We start from the raw sequence: 24,311 nt of genomic DNA, 5'->3' as shown, positions 1-24,311 counted from the left end.
ACTTGGATGAAGGCTGCTGTGCATGATAGACATGAGAGTTGCTCAGAATCAGCTGCAAACACAAAGTTTATTTTGCTATAAAAGTGAGGTTTATTTTCAGTTGGCCAAAGAAATAAGAAACATCCATGCTAACGATTCTAATGTGGACAGAAATGAAGAAGACAGGACATGACAGCCGGGGTGCAGCTTCACGTCTTCACTGCCTCTGGATTGTAAATGACTCCTGGGCTCTTCAGCTCTCTCACCACACCTTCAGGGGGGCGATCAAACACACAACAGGTCAGTCAACACAACAAAAAGAGACACTGAACATTCACTGCTCTGCTGTATTGAGGCACCTGGAGGGAGTCTGCCGGCCACAGACACTGCGTATACGCCGGGTTGGAAGTTTGCTGTGTGACGAAGCAGAAAAACAATCAAGGATTTCACCGTTCATCAGGTGAATCAAGTTGGAAATTAAAACAATAAATGAATAAATACAAGACTGATGTGAATGATCACAGTGATGTGTGCTTTAATTGAAGATTTGAACATGATACAGTTGAAGAAGACGGTGCTGCAGTCCCTGAAGTAAAGCCAGTTTAACACCCTGGATGTAACGTTTAGATCACACTATATTTACAAACAGGCAGTAGTTGGGGCACCTGGACAGTCAGAGGAAAAGCACATTTATTTCTAGAGCAAAATGTATTGTTTAGTGGAAAGTGTGAGCAAATAGAGTTTTAAATCCTGGTTTAAAGAGGTGAGTCAGTAGGTGAAGAGCGTAGGAACTAAAAGCTGCTTCCTCTCGTTTCTTCTGACTCTGGGAACACGTAGTGAAACTCTTCTGCTGCGGATGTTTCCACAAAGAAATATGAGACGTATCTCGAGGCAGTTTCCTCTCCCGTGTTTGACTCTGGATTTTAAAACTGTGAGAAGATGTTGGTCACTGACCTGAGAACAGCAGACTGAACTAGAGGTGGACAATCCAAGCATGTAGATTAAAAGTCTAGATCGTTCTTGAAGCGTTTGGCTCCAGGCTTTTTCCAGGTTGCCTAACAACATTCTTAGGAATTGACAGCAAAGTAAGTGCTGTTTAAACACACCCAGGCAAAAACAAAACACTTTCCTGAGGAAGCTGAGTGTTAGTTGTAGCTCCAAAAACAACAATTAAAAATGAAGTAAATAGAAGTAAATTGTGATTTAAGTACACAAATTGTATAATTATGTAAGTCTGTCTTAAGATTGGGTCGTTGTTACTTGACCTAATGGAGCTTGTCACCTCGTAATCTCACCTGGCCGGTCAGATGAGGCTGGAGTCAAATTACAAATATTTGATGCTGCTGGTCAAAAAGTGGGATTTGTTTTCTTATTCCACCCAAAGGAGGCAGAGAAGAAAAGATGCAGGGATATAACTGTGTGAATCTTAAAAAACCCGCTGTAAAAATCCCACGGAGACATAAAGAGTGTGACACCAGAGCCTCCGACCATCCATCCCCCACGTCATCATGCTATATTCGGCTTCGCGCCTCTGAGGTCTGAGTTGATCCATTATCCGCCCTGAGCCCGTGTCACCCAGCCGCCCTCCTCTCCACACTCTGAGCTCCGTCAGCCCTTTGTGGGGCGCACTCTGCCATGTTCTCCTCTTTCCTGTTGATTTCACTTCACCCTTCTACCTATTTGCTGTTTCTCGCTCTTCGCTCTGCACTGGCCTCTGACGTGGTTCTCAAGGACGGGCTGTTATGCCATTATGACGTTCTGCGTGCTCTAAGTGCCTCGACTCAGTGTGCTAAACGTGACAAGTAAAGCCCCCCACACACATAATTTTATTCACCACTGTAAAGACGATGGAACCCGGCTGTATCGGGGAGGGAGAAAGTGGAACGGCGGGGGTTCCTGTGTGACGGTGACACCTGAACACGCTGCTGTAACGCCGGGAGGCGGGAGTGCAAATCCCTCACGTCCTGGACACAGAGCCGCTGGCCGCCTGGCACTTCCTCCCCAACCTGGACCAGGCTGCAGCCGGCCATTCGTGTTCATGTTGGAGGACGGCATCGTGGAGGCAGTCGCTGAAAAGTTTAGTCTTTTACTGTACAAGATGTGAGCAGCTGGAAGCAGAAGTGACTCAGTTGCCCGTCCAAGCTGTGTGTGTGTGTGTGTGTGTGTGTGTGTGTCGGCGTGATTTTTTCTCCTCCAATGCTTGTGTATACCCCCCCACCCCCCTCCCCCCAATGGGCATTTGCCCTCACCCGGCCTGGGGCATGTGGCGTGACCTGGCGCTCCCCGCACGGCGACATGGCAGCGCCGCTGTGAAATGTCACTTCGTCGTTGCTCACGGCCGCGGCGAGTCGCAGCTAAAGGTCAGACTGCGAAGAGTTGGGAAGAGCTGAAGTCACTGTTGTTACCGGAGGAGTACATCCGTCGTGTGTAAGATTCTAAATATTTTATTGGTTAAAAAAGAAAGAAAAGAAAAGCAGAGCAGCTCCCGGTGTTTCTGAGGAGCCGCTGTTCAGATATTTTAATTGTCGGCGATGACGAGGTACTCAAATCTTATTTGTGATCCATCAATCTCTGAAAAGAAGCTGAATAAAAGAGGAAGTGAATCAAGTTAATTTACCTCCAAAAAACCTGACAATTACTTTAAAGATGGTCTATTGTTGCAACTCCTGTACTAGACTCTTATTGTTTAGGTCAGGGCTTCGTAGTATTTATTGTCAAACAAGACGTTTTTGTGATTTTCCATTAAATAAAATCTGCCTGAAGTCGCAAAAAAACGTAAAAACTAAACATACCAACAAAATCTTTGTTACCTACTAAAAACTCATGTCGGGTTTGTGACCTTTCATAGCTACGAGATATATTTTTTCTTCTTTTCCTCTGCTTTAGCCATGTTTGTTTGTTGTTGTTTTTTTGCCATTTTAACAATTAGTGATTTTCTCTAAAGTTATAACAGCTTGAGCTATCCTAGTAATTTTAACTTTATATTTCCAGTTTATTTTTATTACATTTTTTTCTTTTCTGACTTTAGTTGTTTTATCCGTTTTTAGTAATCCTTGCAGTTTTAGCTATTTAACCCTTTTGAGATGTTTTCAGCCGGGAGATTAGACCACTTTTGAAAAATAGCCATCATTTATACCTATATATATAAATATATATATAAATATATATGTGTGTGTATATATAAGTACATCTCGTTTTCTCCTTGAAGCTCTCCGTCTGCCTCGTCTTCATTGAAGTGACATGAATGGAAGCACATAATGAAGTGATTGGCTCCTGCCAGCATCACAATCCAGAAGCCAGATCAAGGTCAGATGGAATCAAATGAATATTTTCCAACACTGAGAGGTGCTGCAAGTCGTTTTTATTTATGTAGGTATTTATTTATTTATTTATTATCACATGTACAACATAATACTCACGCTCTTAACACTCTGCAAGACCCTCCCTCCCCGTGTGGATTATTAGAATAATATGAATTATACAACACTTCAGTATCGTGTGGTGAGTGGTTATTTAGTTTTCAGAAGTAAAAGCACTTGTGGTTTAAGAAAGAAGATTAGTGTCATTCTCGGTTGTTTGTCCAGATTTTCATTTCAATTAGTGTGAAGAGGTGGAACAGCAGATTTCAGTCCCTGGACATTTAACGGAGTTCTCAGAACAGTTTGCGTGCATCGTATTGTGCTTGAGTTACTAAAAACACTTGAAGACAGGACGGCGTTTCAAAACAGGAAACAACACAACAGAGGTCAATGCTGCACGCTTCCTGCAAGACAATCCCTCCAAACACGTTGTTTTGTTTGTCCTTTAATCTCTGCGTTTGCTATTTTCTCTCCTGTGTTTTTTTTTTTTTTTTTTCGTCCACTTTTTTCCAAATAAAAGCATTTAAAAAGAAAAATTACTTTATTGCCACTACAATGGCCTCCCCCTGTTGAGAACATGGCAACAAAGAAAAATAACAAGCAGTTGTTTTTTTGTTTTTTTTTGCTGGAAATGGACAAAATGACCCCTCAAAGAGCTCCTCGGGGGGAAAAACACTCATTCTTTCTTTTCATTGCATCGTCCTTGTGCGCAAAGCCGGACAAGGATTCGCCAATAAATTAAGTTCCTGTGCGATGCGGGTGGAAGTCCGGCGGCGTCCCTACATGAGCACGCAGCTTTTGGCCCGGTCCTTCCTGATGGCGGGCGGGCGCTCGTGAATCTCAGTCCGGGGCGGCTGCTGGGAGACGCGCTTGAGGCCGCGGCGCGAGCCGGCGCGCTTCAGCTGAGGCCGGTGGATGCTGGAGACGGACGACAGGGTGGTGACGTGGAAGACGTCGCGGACGCTGTTCTCCGAGTACTTGGAGGTGCACTCTGTGTACGCCACGGCGCCGATCTGCCTCGCCAGGCTGCTGCCCTGAGACACAAGAAGACCACATTTCTTTTTAGCCAAGTGGTTTGCTCAGAAAAGTTCAGACAAGTCAAAATATGGAAAAAATGCTCTGCAGGGTCATCGCTGAAGAATAATCTGAAGTGCACCAATGACTTTGTGTATTTAATACTCAATTCCATCTATTAATCTGCATTTTTATCTTCTTTTTATATGTTAACTTGTATTTCTTCACCATTGTTACGCTGCAACCTCTATGCATGTCATCGGTAGTGGTCACGATTAAAATACGCAAATGTTTTGAGAAGTTGATTTGGGAAACGGAGTTAATTATTTGAGTGAACAGAAAGGTCAATTTGTTCCATATTGTGCAACAAAAACAAAAATATATTAGCTGGGAAAAAAGCGCGTTTGTTTAGTTGCCAAGTAACGACATGCAAATGACTGCAAAAAAAAAAGAAGAAGCTTGTAATAAGTCAAATATATCTGCCAGGAGGTGAAGGCTGTGCATGTGGAACAAAAACAAGCCCTGTTAGTGCTACTAAAATGTCCTTTTTATATAATGTGATAAAAAGGTGGTTTGTTTTATATATTGTGTGATAAGTGGTGTCAAACACACAGAGGGGATACGACACTGAGATATCAACATGAAATCCAGCAAACTAGCCTGAGAGCCACACTGTCAAAATACCCATGATGCAACAGCTAGTGAATAGTGATTCTTTTTACAACATTTCACTGTAATTTGCACTAGAAGGTTTCGCTGAAATTGGCTTTACGTTATTGGGTTTTTGCATAAATATAGACATTTTCATGGCCTGTACTCTGAGCCACGGCCGAGGAAAACAGAGAAAAAGTTCAAATTTAAAGGGTCATATTCTGTAAAATTGACTTCCTAAAGGTTCTCCAGCAGTACTAATCGTCTCCACACCAGGACCGACGCCCCAGAAGTGTAGAAAGAGTGTCCTCTCTCTCCCTGGTTGTTCCAGGTTTTAAAAAGTGTGTTGCTCCAACCAGCCCATCAGAAATCAAACCCTATAAAGTGTCATCAGGGGTTCAGCCAATCACAATCAAGGTAGGCTCCTCCCCCTTTGACTCCTCCCACAATCAGGCAGCTCTGCTCTGGCACATGGCACCACGAGAGGAAGTACTTCCTCCTCTTCCCATAGATGGGCGTGTGTGGGCGGAGCCAGTCCAGCTCACACAGACACAGCAGATTCTGCATGCAGCTCCTATGATCCAATGTTCTAATGGAGGAGAATCAAGGAAGAGCTGGAAACTTAGAATGTTTGTGGACCAAAGTGAAATAGTTGAACAGCTGAACAATATGACTCCTTTAAAGGTTTAATTTTCCCAGTCCAGACCACTCAAGATACAATTGGACTGTTTTTGGAATCTGAACTAAAAAGGTGTTTTCCAGCTCTGACGCAGAGATAAAGTCTTTAAATTGTCTTTTCTCTTCTCGTCTAGTTAATTAAGATAACAACAACTGCAATGCATGTTTGACGTGGTGTTATTCACCCTATATTAGCAAACTCTTTACATTCAAAGCAAAAGTCTCTGTGATTTTATTTGTTCTGCTGAAAAATAAGTCTGCAAAACTACCATGCCACACAGAAAGTGTAGAACCTGGAGTCGCCTGCTGGGCATTATTATGATTCTCAGAGTGTAAACAAGTTAAAAAAAAAAAAATATATATATATATATATATATATATGTAGAATACTTTGATTAAAAAATACACTTATTTTCTGTCCTCTTGTGTTTGAGTCATATCAGTTATTCATATTTCGACGCTGCAGTTGCTCTGAGCCATCAGGCAGCTTGATCTCACTCATGAAACATGAAGGTTCTGGGCTGTTCCGTCTGAGACGCTGCGTTACTTCTGTATTAGTCTGGAGCAGTGGTGGGCCACCCTGGTCCTGGAGGGCCGCAGCCCTGCAGGTTTTCAATGCGTCCTCACATCAACACAGCGATGAGTGTCTGGTTCTGCAGAGCCTCATCATGAGAACTCAGGTGTGTTTGAGCAGGGAGACATTGAAAACCTGCAGGACCAGGACCCCCACCCCTGCTCTCACTGGGACGTCTTCATGGTGACGCCTCTGAGCTCTTGAGAAAAGTTGGTAAAATACATGTTTACAAACAAATTAAAATAATTTAATTCCAAGAAAAAAATAATGAATTAATAAATACAAGCAGATGAAAGAAAAAAAGGTGCAGCCCTTCTCGGCCCACCTTGTTGGTCACCAAACTTTCATTGGTGACGGTAACCACGGCGCCAACTTGTGGCCTGGCATGCTAATTACATTGTTTTCAGCGTTTCTGCCAATTCCATGTGAACAGACGTCGTTTTCAAAACGTTGCAGTGCAAAAGAGGCCTAAATTATTTTAAATAGTTTCACAGTCTGTGTATTTCACTTCAGTTTTAAACTCTGTCAACTTTGTATTGACTGATCAAACACACATCATTTACATTTTTTCCCCACTTTCTAACTCTTCTATCATTACTTCTATTTTTTTTAAGCGGTTTATCTTTTCAACGGTTCATTTCACGTGGATGACCAAATCACTGGTGCATTCTGGAAGTAAGAGGACGACAGTAATGTAAACTAGATGGCAGGAGACAGGAGAGGAAATCCAGACCGCATCATAAAAAGTGAGTGCTGGCGGGGAAATGTTGGGCCACGTGGCTCAACGTCAAGCAGGTTACAGTGACGATGGAACGAACGGAGGGAACGTAAACATTCCTCATGCGACGCCTCGAATAAGTGTGACAAGACGACTTCGAAGAGCAAAACCAAGCGAGAAATGTACTAAAGTAATAAAAATGTGTACTCTGGTCCTTCAGTGTGAAAACACAGGGACGGTGAAAGCCTCTGGTTCCAGGTACAAACGAAAAAAGAAAAGAAAAGACGATTCGGTGCCAAAGGCTTCTGCCAACTTGTATAAAAACTAATTTCTTCCCGGGAACTTATCAGAGATCTTGACGAACCAATTCTGACGCCATTTGCTGACGGCACAATAAAGGCCGTCCCCTTTGCTTTGTCACAGGAACAGAGGAAATTATAATAATTCAGTGACCAAGAAAAAAAAAAAAAGGACGCCGTGAATTGGGAATTCACATTTACATGAAAATAAGCTATTAAAATTCATGTGTGGCGCCGTTCACTGCTCCGGGACACAAACAAAAAACAGGCGTATTATCGCACATCCGGCTGTTTGTCTGCCGCCTTTGTTCAGTCCAAGCTTCTTTATACTTTGTTTGTTGGAGTTACGATCTGAAGCAGACGACACGCTGTCAGTGTTTTCTCTGAGTTGTGTTTGTGTTTATGAGGGAGGACAGTAGATGGCTGTTATTTGTCTGGACTGATGCTGATAAACACTCAGCGTAAATCAGCGTCGCCACAGGAAAAGGAAATGAGCGAGGACTTCACGTTTCAAGCCGTACGTCACGTTCCAACTCTTATTATACAGCCGCTGTTCCGTTTTTCACATTAAATTCTTGTTGCGGTCGCAAAACGATTCCAATAAAGCTGGGACGATGCCGAATCATCCGTCGTCTATACCAGTGTTCCCAAAAACAGATATTTCCTCCTCTACGATTAACATTTTTTTTTTTTTAATCTTCATTTACAGTGACCCACATATCCAGCTGCTATGAGCAGCCACACCTGTAGGGGGCAGTGCAGCGGGACGCATGAAGCCATGATAGCCAATCAGAATCCTGGAAAAAATTTCTTTTTTTTTTTCCGTACGTGCGAACGCGGAAACCACCAGCGTAGTTTAAACACAATCCAACTCACCTGCTCGTGTGTGACGGGGATGAGTCTGTGCTTGGACAGCTCCCTCAGGACACTGATGTCCGTCCTCAAGTCCAGCTTGCAGCCGACCAGCACCACTTTGGCGTTTGGGCAGAACTCCTGCGTCTCTCCTTGCCACTGCGTGTCCAACAGACAAAACGCCTCGTTAATTCAACATACCTGGACGCCACGGTCACGATTCGTTAGCGGGTGAATATCAATACGTCGTCAATCTGCTGGTCCAGAGCTGTTTTTGAACACAAAACTCAAGAAGAGTGTATTTTTCTCCCTCTACAGGATCAGTTCATAGTGGAGGGTTGTGCACAACGGGAGGAAGTGGAAACCTTGAAACGTCCCCGCCTGGCCGGTCTGCATGTGTTTTATTAAAAGGAGCTGGTAAACAGCTGGTCTGGTGACCACGTCATTCTGTCGCCTGCTGCCACTTTGGCTTTTTTCAACCTACTTCCATCATGAAACGGTTTCATGTCCTTGTGTGTTGAAAAGCAAACCTTGAATAACGACGGCGTGCTTTAGTCCGTTTTGTTCTGCACAAAAATCCTCTTCATGAAGGATGAACATTTTTACTCAGTAAGCAGTACTTTTATTTCTGTTTTTACCATTTTAACTGTTTTTATTGTTTTTAACTGTTTACTGTATTGATACAGTGTTTAAATTGTTTATATTGTATTTTTACAGTTTTTTAACTGTGTTTTCATAGTTTTTAACACTGTATTTAGTGTTTTACAGTGTATTTAGTGTTTTACAGTGTATTTAGTGTTTTTTATTACCTTTTTTGCTGTTTTTATTGTGTTTATACCATGTTTTAACTGTGTTTGTATTGTATTTTTACAATTTTTATTGTTTTTAATTCTGTTTCTACTGTTTTTAACTGTGCCTTTACAGTTTTGCTGTGTTTTTACTGTTTTTAACTGTGTTTTTACCATTTTTAGCAGTTTTCTATTGTATTTACACTGTGTTTTAACTGTATTTTTACTGTTTTTATTGTGTTTTCGTGCTGTGTTTCTGCTGTTTTTAATTGTGTTTTCACAGTTTTTAACTGTGTCTCGACAGTTTTACAGCGTTTTTACTGTTTATATTGTACTTTTACTCTGTTTAACAGTCTTTTTGTTGGTCTTCTTTCAGCAGTTTGTATTATGTTTTTAATAAATAAACACAGCAGTTACAAGAATGTTACAAAATCACCCTTTTCTGGCTAAATAATGAAGTTTAATTTGGCCCGGCGAGCTGTCCGGGGTGTATCCTGCCCTCCATAAGTACAGCGATATAGACGATTGATGGATGAAAATGCAAACTCCACTCAGTCTGACCCCCAAAGTGTAAGTGGAGAAAGCCACGGAGCCAACCACCACAACACGTTTCACATTAATGCTTCATGAAGAGAAACAAACAGGACAATAGACTGGAGACTCGGACGAGACTGGAGCTGGAAGCCTCTTTCTGTCCTTCTCACTGCGACTCCTTTCATGAAGTGGTCGCGCGGCGGCGGAGCGCCGTTGTTCCATTTGTCTCCCCTCACAAAGAGCTTTTCTGCTGGACGCCCGAGTCGCGGCGCTCCAGCGTTCTGTTGTTGCAGAGTGAGCTGTCGCCTTTCAACGGGCCTCTCTGCTAAACTGTGCCACTGGTGAACAGCAGCACTTTAGACGAGTGACAAAGGGCCGTGGGACGAGCGGCGAATTGTCCACAGTGACGGAACGCGCTGGCGAATGGAAGCTGCTGGAGCCCAGAGTGTGCTTGAAAAAAAAGCTTTAGTTGCCCTGGATTGGCTCGACGAAGCTTCTGAAAATTATGTAGGACAATTTTCATTTTTCATTCTATTATTTTACTGTATTTTTTAATTAATTTTTTACTTCGCTTTATTTGCATACCTGACTTATTTCCCCCAAAAAAGCTCTGCTGGCAAAAATGGTGTAAAAGGCTAAAAGTACTAAAATTGATTACAAATTTTAAAAATTTAAAAGAAGAAAAAAATAGGAAAAAATAAATAATAAATAAATAACTAAAACCTATCAAAAAAAATTGAAGGATGAAAATTTTAAAAAGATTAAAAATAAGAATTAATCGCTGACATGTATGAAACTGTCAGGATTGAAGAAAAAAACAGGTCAAACTGTTAAAATGGTCAACATGACTATAATAAAATGGTCAAAAGTCCTGAATCAGTTAAAGCTTGCTTGAAAAGTAAAAAGTGCTAAATGAGAGAAAAAGCAGAGCCCCGGTCTCGGTTCAGTCACTGAGATGTTCAATCCGACCAGCAGTGGCAGTTTAGAAATAAGAGCGATTTCCTATATACACATTCAAGTCGATGAAGCGACTGACTTTTATTCACTTTTCAGCCTCAAACTCCAAGGTGGGCGATTATTCCTCCGTCGTTTGACGGAGTCAAAGTGTCGTCAAGGTCGAGCCGCTCTCATGGCAGCCGCTGCTCTCGGTGAGGCAGCGAGTCTCAACATGAATATGTTGAGTGAATAACAGTGTCGAAGCACAAAGAGGCGGCTGAAGCAGTGAGAGGAGCGAAGTCCATTCGCTCTTTGTCGTCATGGTGAAATCGAATTTTGTGCACATTAGCTGAATAAAAATGTATTGTGCAGCAATATAAACAACATTTATCTCCTCACCTCCTGCCAACAGGCTGGAGAGGTAGAGTAGTTTTCAGTTCAAACGCACAGTGATAATTAGAATTGAAAAAAGGCAATTTTATCAGTTCTGTAAATAATATAACTATATTATGTCTGCATGATGCTTCAGTGGTTTATGTTTAAACTGAGGCTGCAACAGCTTTACTCACAATACAACTGTTGCTTAATGACGATTCATGTCTCTATCGTTGGTTCAGGCTCCACATGCTGCACAATCTCATGTTGAGTGGCTCGGACTGCTAAAATACAGTCAAAATAACCTTCAGATTGAAACCGTGAAGTCATTTCTTTGTTGTGACGCAGCGTATACATGATGAAAATGTCTATATTTTCACTAAACCAAACTATTACCACCGCAAAAGTGTACAAATCTCAATGTAAAGCACATTTTAATGAAACCTTGTGGTGGAAAACCTCTCCTGCAGCTCCTGTCTGTTTTCTTTGATATTTCTACAGGGTGTGGTGGTTTTGGTTGGATTGCATTTTGAGAATTGTCTTTCAAATAGAAATGGACTCCTCTTGAAGTACTTGAAGTCGTTATGACAGCATTTGAATTCACCGTTTATGACTTGATCCTGTCGCAGACTTTATAATGTAAAAAAACCTTCATCATCATACATTTTAAACGACGCTATGTGTATTTCTTTGCTAATTCCAACATGTGTGTACTTCCTCCTCCTCACAGGGACCTGCTCCACCACTGAGCACCGTCACTTCAGCCACATGCCATCCTGTGTAAGCTTGTAATCCCCACGTTTCCCAGCAGACCCAGGCCTCCTTCACATCGGACACCAACTCTGATATTTTTCTACATGTGACTGCTTTTTCATTAACGTGTGACTGGCGTCACAGAGGAAGCGGCTCCGCCAGAATAAAAGCGGTACTGTTTTCCCCTCATTCTCCTTTTTCTTTCCTTCGTCACCTTGTCTAGATTCTGGCGCTTTTATTTAACAACCACTTGAAAATGAATCTACACGCTGACCAGCGTTGCCAGATATGGTGGTATCCCCCAATTGTGGAGCCAAACTCTCTTTCCTTTTTAACTTTGTTTATTTCCTGCATTTGTGTGTTTATGACGTGTTCTTTTAACACGATTCCTACGCAGGCTGAGCTTTGGGCTGCTTTTATTGAGGTGTGTGAGTTTTTACCCGTCAGAAGGAAATGGGAATGTAAAAAAAGTCCCCAGCAGACGACAGTGGAGCTTAAACATTTAAATTAGATTCTTAAAATCTTCGCCCCCAGATACACTTCATTTCTCCCTCGCTCTAATGTTCACCGTGTCACTATGGCTGTGGAACGTCGAGTTGTATTCACCGCAACACCGAGGTCAAAGGTCAAGTCGGCTCTCAAGTGTCCATGTGAGAATTCACCCGCCGTGAAAGACGAGTGTGTCGTATCGCTTTGACGATGTCGCTGATGAGTGATGGTGTGTGTGTGTGTGTGTGTGTGTGTGTATGTGTGTGTGTGTGTGTCAACTGAGAGGAGGTCAAACATCTCTGCAGAAATTAACATTTTACAAAGCTTCAAAATGCTGCCTTTAAATAAAAAACAAAAACAACGTTTGTCCAGCAAGAAGATGAAAACGTATAAACAGACATACACTGTACAGTGAATACACACTCCTCATCCACACAGGGTGGATGAGGGAAAGTTCATGAATCAAGTGTGTTTTCATATCTACATCTACAAGTTAAAGTTTAACCACAATTTCTGATCCTCAGCAGCCAAAGATTGACAAAAACTTCAGTTTTTCCAGTAAATATACACTGAAGTAATGAAGAGGAAGCGAGTTGTTTCCACGGAAAATACTACTTTTTGGGAAAATTACCGCCCCCTTTATACGAAAACAAATATGAGTGTATCCACAAAACTTTCTTCACTTTTGGGGGCGCAAAGTTTTTATCCCGCCTCCCAAAGTGTACAGATTCTTTCAGGGTCAGGATTCCGTCCAGCAGAGGATCTATATAGCCGACCCGGAGTGGTTTGAGTCACGGTCGTATTCTAGTTTTATTGCCCCATAATTTAATAAAGAATAATAATTCATATATGACAGCATCCGATTCCTCGTCAGTCCATATGAATGTTTTCGATTTTGTCGACAGCGCCCTCCTGTGGCCCGGCACGCTAACTACTTCATTCTCAGCGTTTCTGCCCTTTTTCATGTAAATGGGAAACTTTTCTGACACAAAAAAAACCACAACAGTGACGTGTTTTCACTCGACATGTTGTCGTGTGAATCCTGACGAAGAAAATAGACCCAAATGAAGGGAAACATTACGAGTCCCAGCAAATTAAAATCCCTCTCAGGAAGAGATTCACTTCTGTATTTACCGTAATATTGTCATTTGTTTTTTTATTCTGTTGTGTCGCACATAAAAAAAACTACAAGTTAATGATTGTTTTTCACCAAAATAAATTGCAGGGAGGTTTGAATGATTCACTCTTGTCATTTAATTAAGAAAAAAACCAACAAAAATGTCTGTTTTAAATGTCGACAAGACAGAAAGCTGTAGACATTGAACAAGTGTTTTTTCCCCCGACAAAATATTAACTGATATTTACATACCTAGCTGAATAAAGGTCATATTTGAGTGAATAGAGGAACATTACATGATGTCATGTTTTAACCGTCTACCGATCTACTCAGGAGAGGTGGGGAGAGTGGTTCATGCCTTTTCGCCTACATTTTCTACTTCACTCCTACTTTTCCTCCACTGCCTTCATGAAAACCAAGGGGAAGGCAAACACAAGTTAGCTTCTTCCTTCTCCTTTTTTTGCAGCATGTTGAGACTTTTAATTTTATTATTTTCTGCTAAAATATGTTTTGTTACTAATAATCATGTTCATGCTCCAAAAATAAATTTCATTCATTCATTCAAAAACAAACCAAAAGAAATGGCAGGTTGTCTGACCTTCTTGAGGACGCTGTCCAGCGTCTCTGGACGGCTGATGTCGAAGCAGATGAGCACGGCGTCCGAGTCGGGATAAGCCAACGGCCGCACGTTGTCATAGTAGGCCGAGCCTGCGGGGAAGAAACACACACACACACACACACACACACACACACACACACACACACACACACACACACACACACACACACACACACACACACACACACACACACACACACACACACACACACACACACACACACACACACACATGAACAAACACACTCACGTGGATTGTATGCGATTCAGTTACCTCTCCAAAGAGTTCACTTTTTTATCACTAAGTGGGTCATTACGAAGCGCGTTTGGCAGTAATAACTATGATTAAATGTAATTACCAGGAACCAAGCCACTCTGCGGATGACGAGGAAGGAGTGGGTGTGATTTATTGCTTTTCTCAGAGAGGCCTCGTTCACAAAACCCCGTCTGCATCTCAAAAAAACAAAAAAAACAAAAAAAAAGAAGCCCAAAGACGGACGTGTGACAGTGATATAATGAGCGGCCCACACAAAGCGTCACCTGGTATTCCAGAGGGGCTGGTGTGTTTGTCGGCGGGGGGGCCCCCGATGAATCGAGCATTGTGACCTGGGTGAGGGGACACATTCCGATCCGGAGAGGACAACATTCCCTCCGTGTTTCCAGCATTGTGTCTGACGCCGGGGCTTTTTTTGGCAACTCCACAAAAATGCTTTCTGCAGGGAATTCCTGTCGAGTCCGTCGCCGCCACACATACATGCAGCTCACATGTGATACTTAAAATATCTGTACCACACAAAAGTGCAATAAAACAATGAACGACTTAAATAGACTCATTCTAAAACCGTTTGACCAAAAACATCAATATCACATGTTGTCTGACTTGTTTCCAGGTAATTCCAAGTTTTAAACTACATGAGGCAAAAACATGCTTTGAAATATTTAACTGCAGACTTAAAACTCTTTTCTTTGAATTCTAAGTGCTTGTTTGTTTGGTTTTTTTTAAATCTTTTGTGAGAATGTATTAGTTGGTGAGGCTCCATGTGGCGCTTTGGCCCTTCTGGAGTGGCTGCCTGCACCTTTCAACAAAATATACTTTCATCAACTTTTTATCTTGTTATTCAAAAGGACTTTTAACTCATGGCAAAAAAAGGGCTTTTAAAGAAGACAACTGAAGTGGCTAAAGTGGGGCAAAATAGTGGAAACCACAAGAACTGAGAGGGAAGAAAAACGGCGACAATAGCTTTAAAAACGACAAGGATTTCAAAGTAGAAAAGTTTTAAAATGTAAAATACTTTAAGCACAAAACCGCTTTAAAAAGCTAAAATGGTTAAAACAGCTGTCAAAATTGTAATAAATATAAATACTGGAAAAGAAACCTTGAAAATAAGGTTAAAAAAATGTAATGAAATATATTTATATATAAATAAGAATATTGTAAGTATAAAAGTAGAAACAGATAGAAATATAGGGATAAGAAATTTTTTTTAAATAAAATAATTGATGCATTAATATATAAAATGTATATTTGATTAACATTAACAGCCGGTATAAATGATGAATAGATGGAGGCTCAGGTGTGATTTGTGTGTTAGGCACAAAAAAAGGGGGGGGGGGGGGGGGGGGGGGGCAGACACTTTCGCTGTGCTGTCAGATTTGGCCCCAAAGCACTTGTGGTCAAAAAATGTCAAACTAAAGGCCAACCCCCCCCCCCCCCCCCACTTGACTAATCCTCGCTCGGGGGTTTCACACATTACATAACGCCACTTCCCATTTGGTATTTCAGTGTTTCGTCGGTGCAGATCCTCCTTCCCAACAGAGAAGATGCAAACTTTCTATTCGCCGGTATAAAATACTGCGTGTCGTACGGCCACAGGATGCGACGCTATAAAAGAAGTCCTTCGGAGCGCCGCTGACGAAGCACTTCTGCAAAGCAGGGTCGCTCTATCTGGGCTGCGGCGATGCGGAGCAATGCTTCTCAGTCAGGAACTATCATTAGAACTCAGGAACAACCAGAGACGAAGAACCACGCTTGCATACATTCTCACTTTACTGCAACAAGATGAATCTCCAAGAGGGAGAATATGGGGGGAAAGTTGAAAGTCGTGAAACGTCTCTGACGTAAACTGTCTTGTGATGTCGAGACGATCGTTTATATGTTGGCTGAAATGGAACTTTATTCCCCCCAAAAAAAGTCTTGCATAATGCGAATGCACTGAACTGAATCTAAACAAATCAAGTGAACTTAAATTAAATGCTTAACGTCCCAATCAAACACAGTTTATGTAAAAATGTGAATTAACTGAAGCAAATGTGACTGAAGGTGTTTAATTCAGTCACACTGATTTAATTGTATAACTGCAACACTTCACAATAAACTTATGTAATTAAATTGCACAGGAAAGTAACGTGCAAATAGCTAATTATAGTTTCCTTCGCCAATCAAAATTGGGTGAGAAGGTTATGTTTTTGTCTGTGTGATTTATTTATTGGTTTGTATTTAGGAATTTTACCACCTTTTCGCAAAAACTCTTAACCCGAATTGCCAAACATTTTCAGGAATGATTTGTCATCATCCAAGAACCAGTCAATTAGATTCTGGAATGCTAATGGTGAACCATTTTTCAAAATAAATCCCCCCCAAAAAACAGTTTGTGTGCCCCAATACAAAGCGGATGAGAGGCATCTCTTGGCAGTGGTCAAAGGAGATCAGCATCTGTTGCCATGGAGACGCTTCCTCCTCAGTGTTTCACACAGTGATGTAGCTAACTGACCTACCGAGTTAGCATCGATATGAGCTAACGGCTAACCTGCTAGTGATGCTAACTCGGTTCCGGAAACAAAGGTGGCGTTGGCGAAGATCGACCGAGTGTCGCTCTCGTTTTGTGCCGTGATGCACAAAACTGAAACTAATGAGTCTGAAAATGAAAAGTCGACACTCAACTTTTAGTTTCACAATAAGACTCCTGGGGAAACAGTCCTGCTAAGACGCACAGAAGGTACTTTTCAGTTTTTAGAAGATTGTGCAGGTCCTTGACAGGAAATAACTCCCAATAGGTTACCTTCTATTTCTTAAGAATTTCTTTTTTGAACCTTAATTTTTCACAGATTTTCTTCAGCCGACACTCCTTTATATATTTATTCTATTGTCGGGAGCGTTTGTCGGTCCTTGTCGGAGCGTTCCAGCCACCTGCGGTCCAGTGGAGTCGTTCGGCCCGGAGAACAAAGCAAACAGCTGCTCGGGGGCCCAAAGTCCTCAAAGTACCTCCGCTGACTGCTTCACTTACTGCTGGGTCCTCCTGCTTTCATGCATTAGGCTGAAAATAACTCCGCTGGGACACAAAAAACAACTCTGAAATGTTGCACTAGAGGAAGAGAAACCATAGCTGAGTATCAGGAAAGCAGGAATAAGGAAGAGCTGGAGGATTAATCTTTATACTCCGTGATGAAAGTTTCAAGGTGACAATCAGCTCACGCCTAAACTGGTAGAAACTGTCTGGAGCATCGATTTCACCCTGCAGAAATATCAACACGGTGAAATAAAAAAATAATAATAATAAAGCCGGTAATCAGGGACGAGTGCGACCGACGGAGACGGCGTTATTTAATGTAGCTGCTCTCGCTCCTCCGTCTGCTTTAGCAGTCTGTCTGCGGCGTGCAGGTGATCGCTCCCCTCCGGCGCATTCAGCAGTAATTCGCTCTTTATTGTTCTGCCAAATCCTCCGTTCAGTCCGACCGCCGCTGCCAGAATAAACAAGTCCCTCCCGAGATTCAAGTGTTCTTCGTCGTCCTCCTCATCCTCTCACCAGATACCTGCCAGCAGCTGTTCACGTGAAGGAAAAGCTGGGAGAGTCGCCCAGGCACACGCTTCTGATGTGAAAGATATTGGTCTTATCACGGCGATCACACGGGAAAAATAGATCCGTCTGACGTGGAACTGAGGTCAGGTTGTTTCATAAAAACAAAAACAAAAACACCCGTAGCAGCAGCTTCAGTGGACACAGCTCTGACACTGATGAATATTTGATTCATCTCATCCGTTCAAACATGTCAAATGTCAAAGCAGCTGCTGTTAAACTTCCTCGACCAGGAAATGAAAGGTTTGAGTTTGGCCGCTGACCTCTCACAGGTCGTTAAAACCTTTCTGAAGGAAATTCCTCATGACAAACGTGTATTTCCAGCGTTTAAAGTTCACAGGCTTGTTGACGTCTCAGTGTCGCGGAAACTCCCGTCAGTTCACACTGGAGCCACCGTCACCACTCAGTCTCACACTGAACACTAGCTTAAAAATTAGGTTTTTTTTTTAAATCCATGAAAATTTGATATTTTAGCTGCGACACCATCTTTGATATCCCAGAATCCCTTGCGGCAGGTTTCCCAAGATGACGTCAGTTAGCGAAGCATAAACACAGTTTGGTGACTATAATTACGTTTGTGTGTAAACAAATTGACTTCAGTGTGATGATTTAGGTTGGAAATCTGTGTTTGTTTGGGGAGTTTGTTTATTCTCCGTGCAGAAGTGATTCCTTTTACGTAAAAGCACATATTAAAGATTTCTTCTTTTTTTTTTCTGGTCGACTAAATAAAGATAAAATCTCCTGAGATTCGTTTTTCATTAGAGAAACCAACAACAGCGCCACCTTCTGGCCAACTACGCCCATGTAAAGGCACATTGTTTCAGAGTGTTAGAAAGACGTGGACTGAGGCTGTGTGGACTGAACTTTGTTTCATTATTGACGGTTATTGTTTACGACACGGATTATGTTGAAGTGTGGGTTCTATTGAGTTAGTGTGCCGCCTACTGGCACGGCCACGTGGGTAAGGAAGAGCTGGTGTGCGTTCTTGTGTAAATGTAAGTATTTCTGAGTACATTTACTGTGGTTACATGTCATACAGGTGGTTTCCTCACATCGTTTGGGTTTTCTGCCGAGCAGCTCGTCTGCCAGTCCTTTAAGTGTGTTGATTGTTCCAGTGGTGTAAGTTACTGTAGTTTCTCTGAATATCTGTTAACTGACACTCATCTAGGGGATTTATGTGTTTGTTTTAATCCAGTAGGTGTCACTGTTGAGGAGAGATATATACTGTGTACTGTAATATAAATGATGCATTTTCACATCGTCTCTCGTTTCAGGCCACATTTGGCCGAGTTTTTAACAAAAGCAGATGTTTCCTCTCTACGTTTACAAAAAAAAACATCTTTATTGCACGGACCTGGTAAACCCCTGGTTCAGAGCTACTGTGAGCAGCCAGACCTGTAGGGGGCAGTGTGGGGAGAAGCATGGAGACATGATGGCCTATCAGAATCCTGGAAAAAACATGGGTAAATAAATTCGAGGCCCAAACACAGAGAAATAGCACAGTTTTGTAAAAACCTGGGCAAGTGAAAACGTAATACGTGTTACTGCTGCTCAGAATGGAAGATTGTTTTCAGGTTAAATTCAAGAGGAAAGGTGAGTAAAACTGGCCGATGGGAGCCGTTCCAAACACAAACTCTCATTTAAAAGAAGGAAGAACAGAAAGAAGAGCTGAACTGGATGAGAACAGAAACACAAACCAAATCTCTCCCCAGAACCTCTGAAGGGAACAAAGAACGTTATCTCAGCTTTTTAAAATCGGCCTGACCAGGATAAATGTGCTCATTTAGAGTTTAGAAGCGGCGAGGCTGAGCAATTCTCTGAATGATCACAATTTAATATTCTGTCCTTTAAATTGGCAATTGTTGTTATAAAACATACATTTTAAAAGAAATGTGTCAGTTAAGTGTTTTGTTGTGGGAGTTTTTTGTTTGTTTTTCTAATTTAAGGTCAATCTTTGTGTCGTTACGAACAGTAAATGTGGAAACAACACAAACAGTGGTGATTTCACAGCGGTGTTAATTACAATATAGTGAGAATGCAGAAAATTAGGGAATCATCTGAGCTTAAAAACTCGTTCAGATACACTGTTCCTCATAAAACTTCAATTAGCATAATCACACACACACACACACACACACACACACACACACACACAAACACACACACACACACACACACACACACACACACACACACACACACACACTGGAGCAGCAGCTAATGTGTATTGATCCGTGAGCTTCAGCTCTCTGGGACTCGGACTGAGCAGCGGCTCGTGGGAAGAGAAGATTCCCGCCGTCGTACCCGGAGCAGCTCGTCTGTCTCCGTCAAAAAAAACAACCTAAAAAAACAAGAACCTCCAAACAGACGCAGCTTTCCTGCGTATATTTATCCGTCTCGGTGGCCCTCGTCAGCGTCATTTAACACATTCACAGTCGTTTGTAGTTCGATTTGGACGTTTTGCATTTTCAGTCAAATGAGGTCAGAATAAGAAACTTTCTATGAATCCAGTTGTACAATAAAGAAGCACATGTGCAGCGGAACCGCGGTCAATTAAACGATTGTAGGGAGACTCGTCCACGGAGGAGATTTATGAATTTCTTTGGGAGAAAATTAATCCTGTAAATGTACTTTTAGATATTAATATTTCTGATTCATATTGTATATATTTTCAAATATCTGGTATAAGTGTCTTTGTTTCTTTGAATTTTTAAATCCTTTAAATCAATAATGCTGACGAAATGAGTCGTGGACGAGGTGTCCAGGGTTGCAGTTTGGTGGACGATTTGTCCGTGAACTAAATAAAACATGGCTGTTTTGGGGGATGTGGCCGCCGCAGCCTGATGCGTCAGACTCGGCGACGCCACGCTGGGACTCTGCATGAGGTCGGCGTGCTTTTTTGTTTTTTTGATGCTTCGCGCTCACAGGAAGCTGCATCTTCTTCTCCTCTGTAAGCGGAGAGCATTTAATGTCTGCGGCCTCTTGTTATATATTCTATTTTCCTGTGAGCCACTAGTGGGAGTGCACATCACACAACGTCTGCGGTTGTTTTATTAAGTGCAGTGGCGACAACGTCATCATGTTGACTGATGCAGGCAAATTCTTGTCATGCCTTTCACAAAACTGACATTTGTTTGGCGTTTTTTTAAAATTTAACTCTAAAAAGAATTCTAAGCTGCCATTATTTGCTGATTCAGCCATTTTCTCTTGGTTGACTCATCAATTAATTGGGTTGACGGAATCCTGCCGAGCGTCATTGTTCAGTGACACATAAGGGTGTGAGAGTTTCGAGGTGCATCATGAGCTTGTTATTATTGATTCTGAAGTCGTTTTACCAACATGAAACTTTTCTCACGGCCGCTTTGAACAGACAGACTCACGTGAATCACAGGGAATTACGCCGAGAACAGCTGCACCCACCGTCTGCAAAATCTACTGGGGAAGGTGTGTTAAAAGAACAACTTGTGAAAAATAAAACTTATCATAATGGTGATATACTAAACCCACGTATCCTGCAATTATTGTCACAGAGATTAAACATAAGAGGGATTTATGTGATTGATTGATTGATTTTTGCTCAAACTCATGAAACAGGAAATAACACCATACAATTTTAACATGTTTAAATTAATAATATTCTATAAGTAAAACACATTTACCAACTGTCAATGTGCAGATTCAAGAATTTTACACAAGACAGAAAAAAACACGATTTTAATCATTTAATCATCGGCAGACAAGACACACGAGCTCAAACATGTTTAAATTAATCTAATCTTAATTGTCAAAGTTTAAACTATCGTCTAGAAATTACAACGTTTCAAGGGTTTGTTGAGCCAAAAACAGTGATTTCTTAACTTTCACCAAAATAGATGAAACATCCCACCCTCCCAGCGGGAAACTCCCAGTTTGAACATGTATTTCCCACCTGGAAATGAAACTTTTCCCACTTCCCAGTTACTCAGCAAAAATTGTCCACTTTGACTACGATGACCTGGATCTTGCCTTGCAGGCGTTTAGACAAAGTTTTAGGAATCGTCTGTATTCATGCTGTTCACTCTGTTATTTGTCAACTGTCTTTAAATGTGACGTTCGATTTAGAGGAACATGAGCAGATTTCCTTGATGAACAACCTTTAATGAGCTCCACCAGGCAGGTTTCTTAATTATGGGAAAAGAAACCTGTCCTTTTTGTTTTTTCGTCTGAACTTGTGAAACTCATTATGAAGCATTCACTGCAGTACTTTCCGACCCGTCTTTGGTTAGTCGGGCTCAAAGCTGTAGAATCGCTGATAAGAGACAATCAGACTCATCACATCTCTCAGTATTCCGCACGCCGCATGATTCAGAAGAAACACACACACCTTGAGACGTTTGCACAGTAAATTATCATTAATCCTCTCTTATGACAGTTTTGTCATCCAGCCTTCATCACGGCACAGCAATGTTCATTAATATTAAAATCCTGTTTGTCCTAGTCATGCCCTTCTAAAAATATAAGATCTTTACAGGTTATAATCCTGGTCTGAATTCCTGAAATACATCCAGAGTAGAATCAGAGCTTAAAACAAATCCTGTAGATTAACATAATTTTCTGCCTACTCACACAGACATATAAATAATCCAGTTATGTTGCACGAAAAGCGCAGCCCCTACATTCAGATGACATCCCAGCCCGTGGTGGATGATCACACAGCTGACATCAATAAATGCTGCGAGGCACCCTGCAGAGCAGACAGCTTGTGGCTCTGTCGCCGCGTCACACTGAACTGAACACAAACTTCACAGCACTTCAACATTAAGTGGTTATACTGTTAATGCTGAAGTAGAATACTTAACTTATTGAACTTCAAACAATGGATTTGTAACCAGTTTTGTCCTCTGTACCTCTATAACATGTCTGGTCTGATCTGGTGTGGCATAGCATAGCATAGCATAGCATAGCATAGCATAGCATAGCATAGCATAGCATAGCATAGCATCATATCATTTAGTATCTTATAGAATAGTATATTATATAGTAAAGCACAGTATAGCATAGTATGACATAGTATAGTACAGTACAGTATAGCCTTATATCAAATAGTATCATACCATAGTATAGTATTATATGGTACAGTCTAGCACTATATAGTATGTCATAGTATAGCATATCATTGTACAGTCTAGTCTAGTCGTCTAGCACAGTATAATCTAGTAATCTATAGTATTGTATAGTATAATATAGTCCAGCATTTTGTACCATAGCACTGTACTGTCTCGTCAAATGTAGTATCGTATAGTATGGCATCATACAGGAGAGCATAGTATTATCTATACATACATATAGTATAGTCTAGTATAGTCTAGTATAGCAGTAGTGTGCGGTGGTGTTTCAGTCAGGGCCAGCAGTAAACCCCCCCCGCCCCCACACATTATGTCCTACAGTAAAAACACAATCCTAATCCAATGTAAGGTCACTACTATGTACCACACCAACATGACAGCTGATCAACAACCACAACACATCAAGACTCCACTGTGCAGCTTCACCATCACATCATTTTCCAGTGTTTCCAACAGGTTTTCACGGAGGGGGGGGGGGGGGGGGGTCGTAGTGTCTGTTGGGGGTTCAGACTGTGAGTCTCCTGCTCTACTGTCATGCCTGCTCTCTTGTCTGTCTGTGAATGATGACGTAATGTAATCGTGGCAGCCATCGCGATTGTATGGGAAACACCACTTTACAATCAAAAACAGCACCAAAGCGCCAATCTAATCCAGAGAAAGTAAGAAAGAAATTAGCATCACCATCACTAGATTAAATCCATCCTGCTGTAAAATGCAGCACAAAGCCTTTGTTGGTCTGAGTTCAGCTCATCATTTCTGGTGTCGGTCTTTTTCTACTCACAATTGACAAGGTCCCAGAAGCAGGTTCACTATCGTATCATGATCTTGCTGTTGAATCAGCCTCCATCACTCCAGAGTAGCAGATAATAACAGAGTCATCACCACCTGCCCATGAGCCAATCAGTGAAGCTCATTTCAATGACGACACCAAGACCAGCACTAGAAACTCTGCTGGTCCTGAGGTCCGTCAATAACACATCAAGATTGTTATCTGATTGGCTGATGATACTGTCACTCAACCTTTTAACCCAATAGCAGCGTCCAGCTTCCATCAGAGGTTAGCAATGAAGCTACTGCTAGCCCCAGCAGAGGGAAGGAGCTGTGATGCGTTTAGAGGACATAGGAGATTTGAGCTCCACAAAATATAACCAGTCGTCTTCTGGATAAAGTTGCTAAAGTCACTAATTGATCCCAGACACAGATTTCAGGTTCACTTTTCAATTATTAAAAAAAGAAAGAATAATCATTGTTGCCAGGCGCTGCCCCTGACTGCACTGAGTAAAGCAGAGTAAAGCACCGTATACTAGAGTATAGCAGATAACTCCATATTTGAGAAGAATAATTTTAAATGTGATCCAAGCAACTCTGCTCACATATTTTCAAGATTGTATTGTTATTTAAGAAAAGGTATGGGAGCGCCTTCAGAAGCCAAGATGGAAGATATTTTTGAGAAAAGCTTCAGAATGTTTGATTGGAAGCTGAACGAGGTGACCGGTGAGACGTCTTCACAGCGTTTTGGGGGCATGAATACTTAATATTCAAGACAGGAACGAGAAAACAAGTCTACTTATGAACAGATGGAGTTGCTCAGTTGCCATGAGGACGGTTGAAATGTCA

General features: G+C 41.7%; 1 protein-coding gene across 1 annotated transcript in view; it reads right to left on the bottom strand.

Annotated features, from left to right (window-relative positions):
• Positions 1 to 3,342: 3,342 nt before the first annotated feature.
• LOC308145445 (rho-related GTP-binding protein RhoN-like) overlaps positions 3,343 to 24,311 on the bottom strand; it is a 39,308-nt gene continuing 18,339 nt past the window's right edge. The window contains exons 3-5 of the mRNA XM_080516896.1: positions 13,715 to 13,824; positions 8,149 to 8,283; positions 3,343 to 4,372 (exon numbers count right to left, since the gene is read on the bottom strand). Of these exons, the coding sequence (XP_080373022.1) occupies positions 4,118 to 4,372; positions 8,149 to 8,283; positions 13,715 to 13,824 (500 nt within the window). The 3' untranslated portion in view covers positions 3,343 to 4,117. The remainder of the gene's footprint in view (positions 4,373 to 8,148; positions 8,284 to 13,714; positions 13,825 to 24,311) is intronic.

Source organism: Blennius ocellaris, assembly GCF_963422515.1.
Source record: "Blennius ocellaris genome assembly, chromosome: 21".
In the NCBI taxonomy this organism is placed as follows: domain Eukaryota; kingdom Metazoa; phylum Chordata; class Actinopteri; order Blenniiformes; family Blenniidae; genus Blennius; species Blennius ocellaris.
This window is presented reverse-complemented; position numbering and strand designations above follow the sequence as displayed.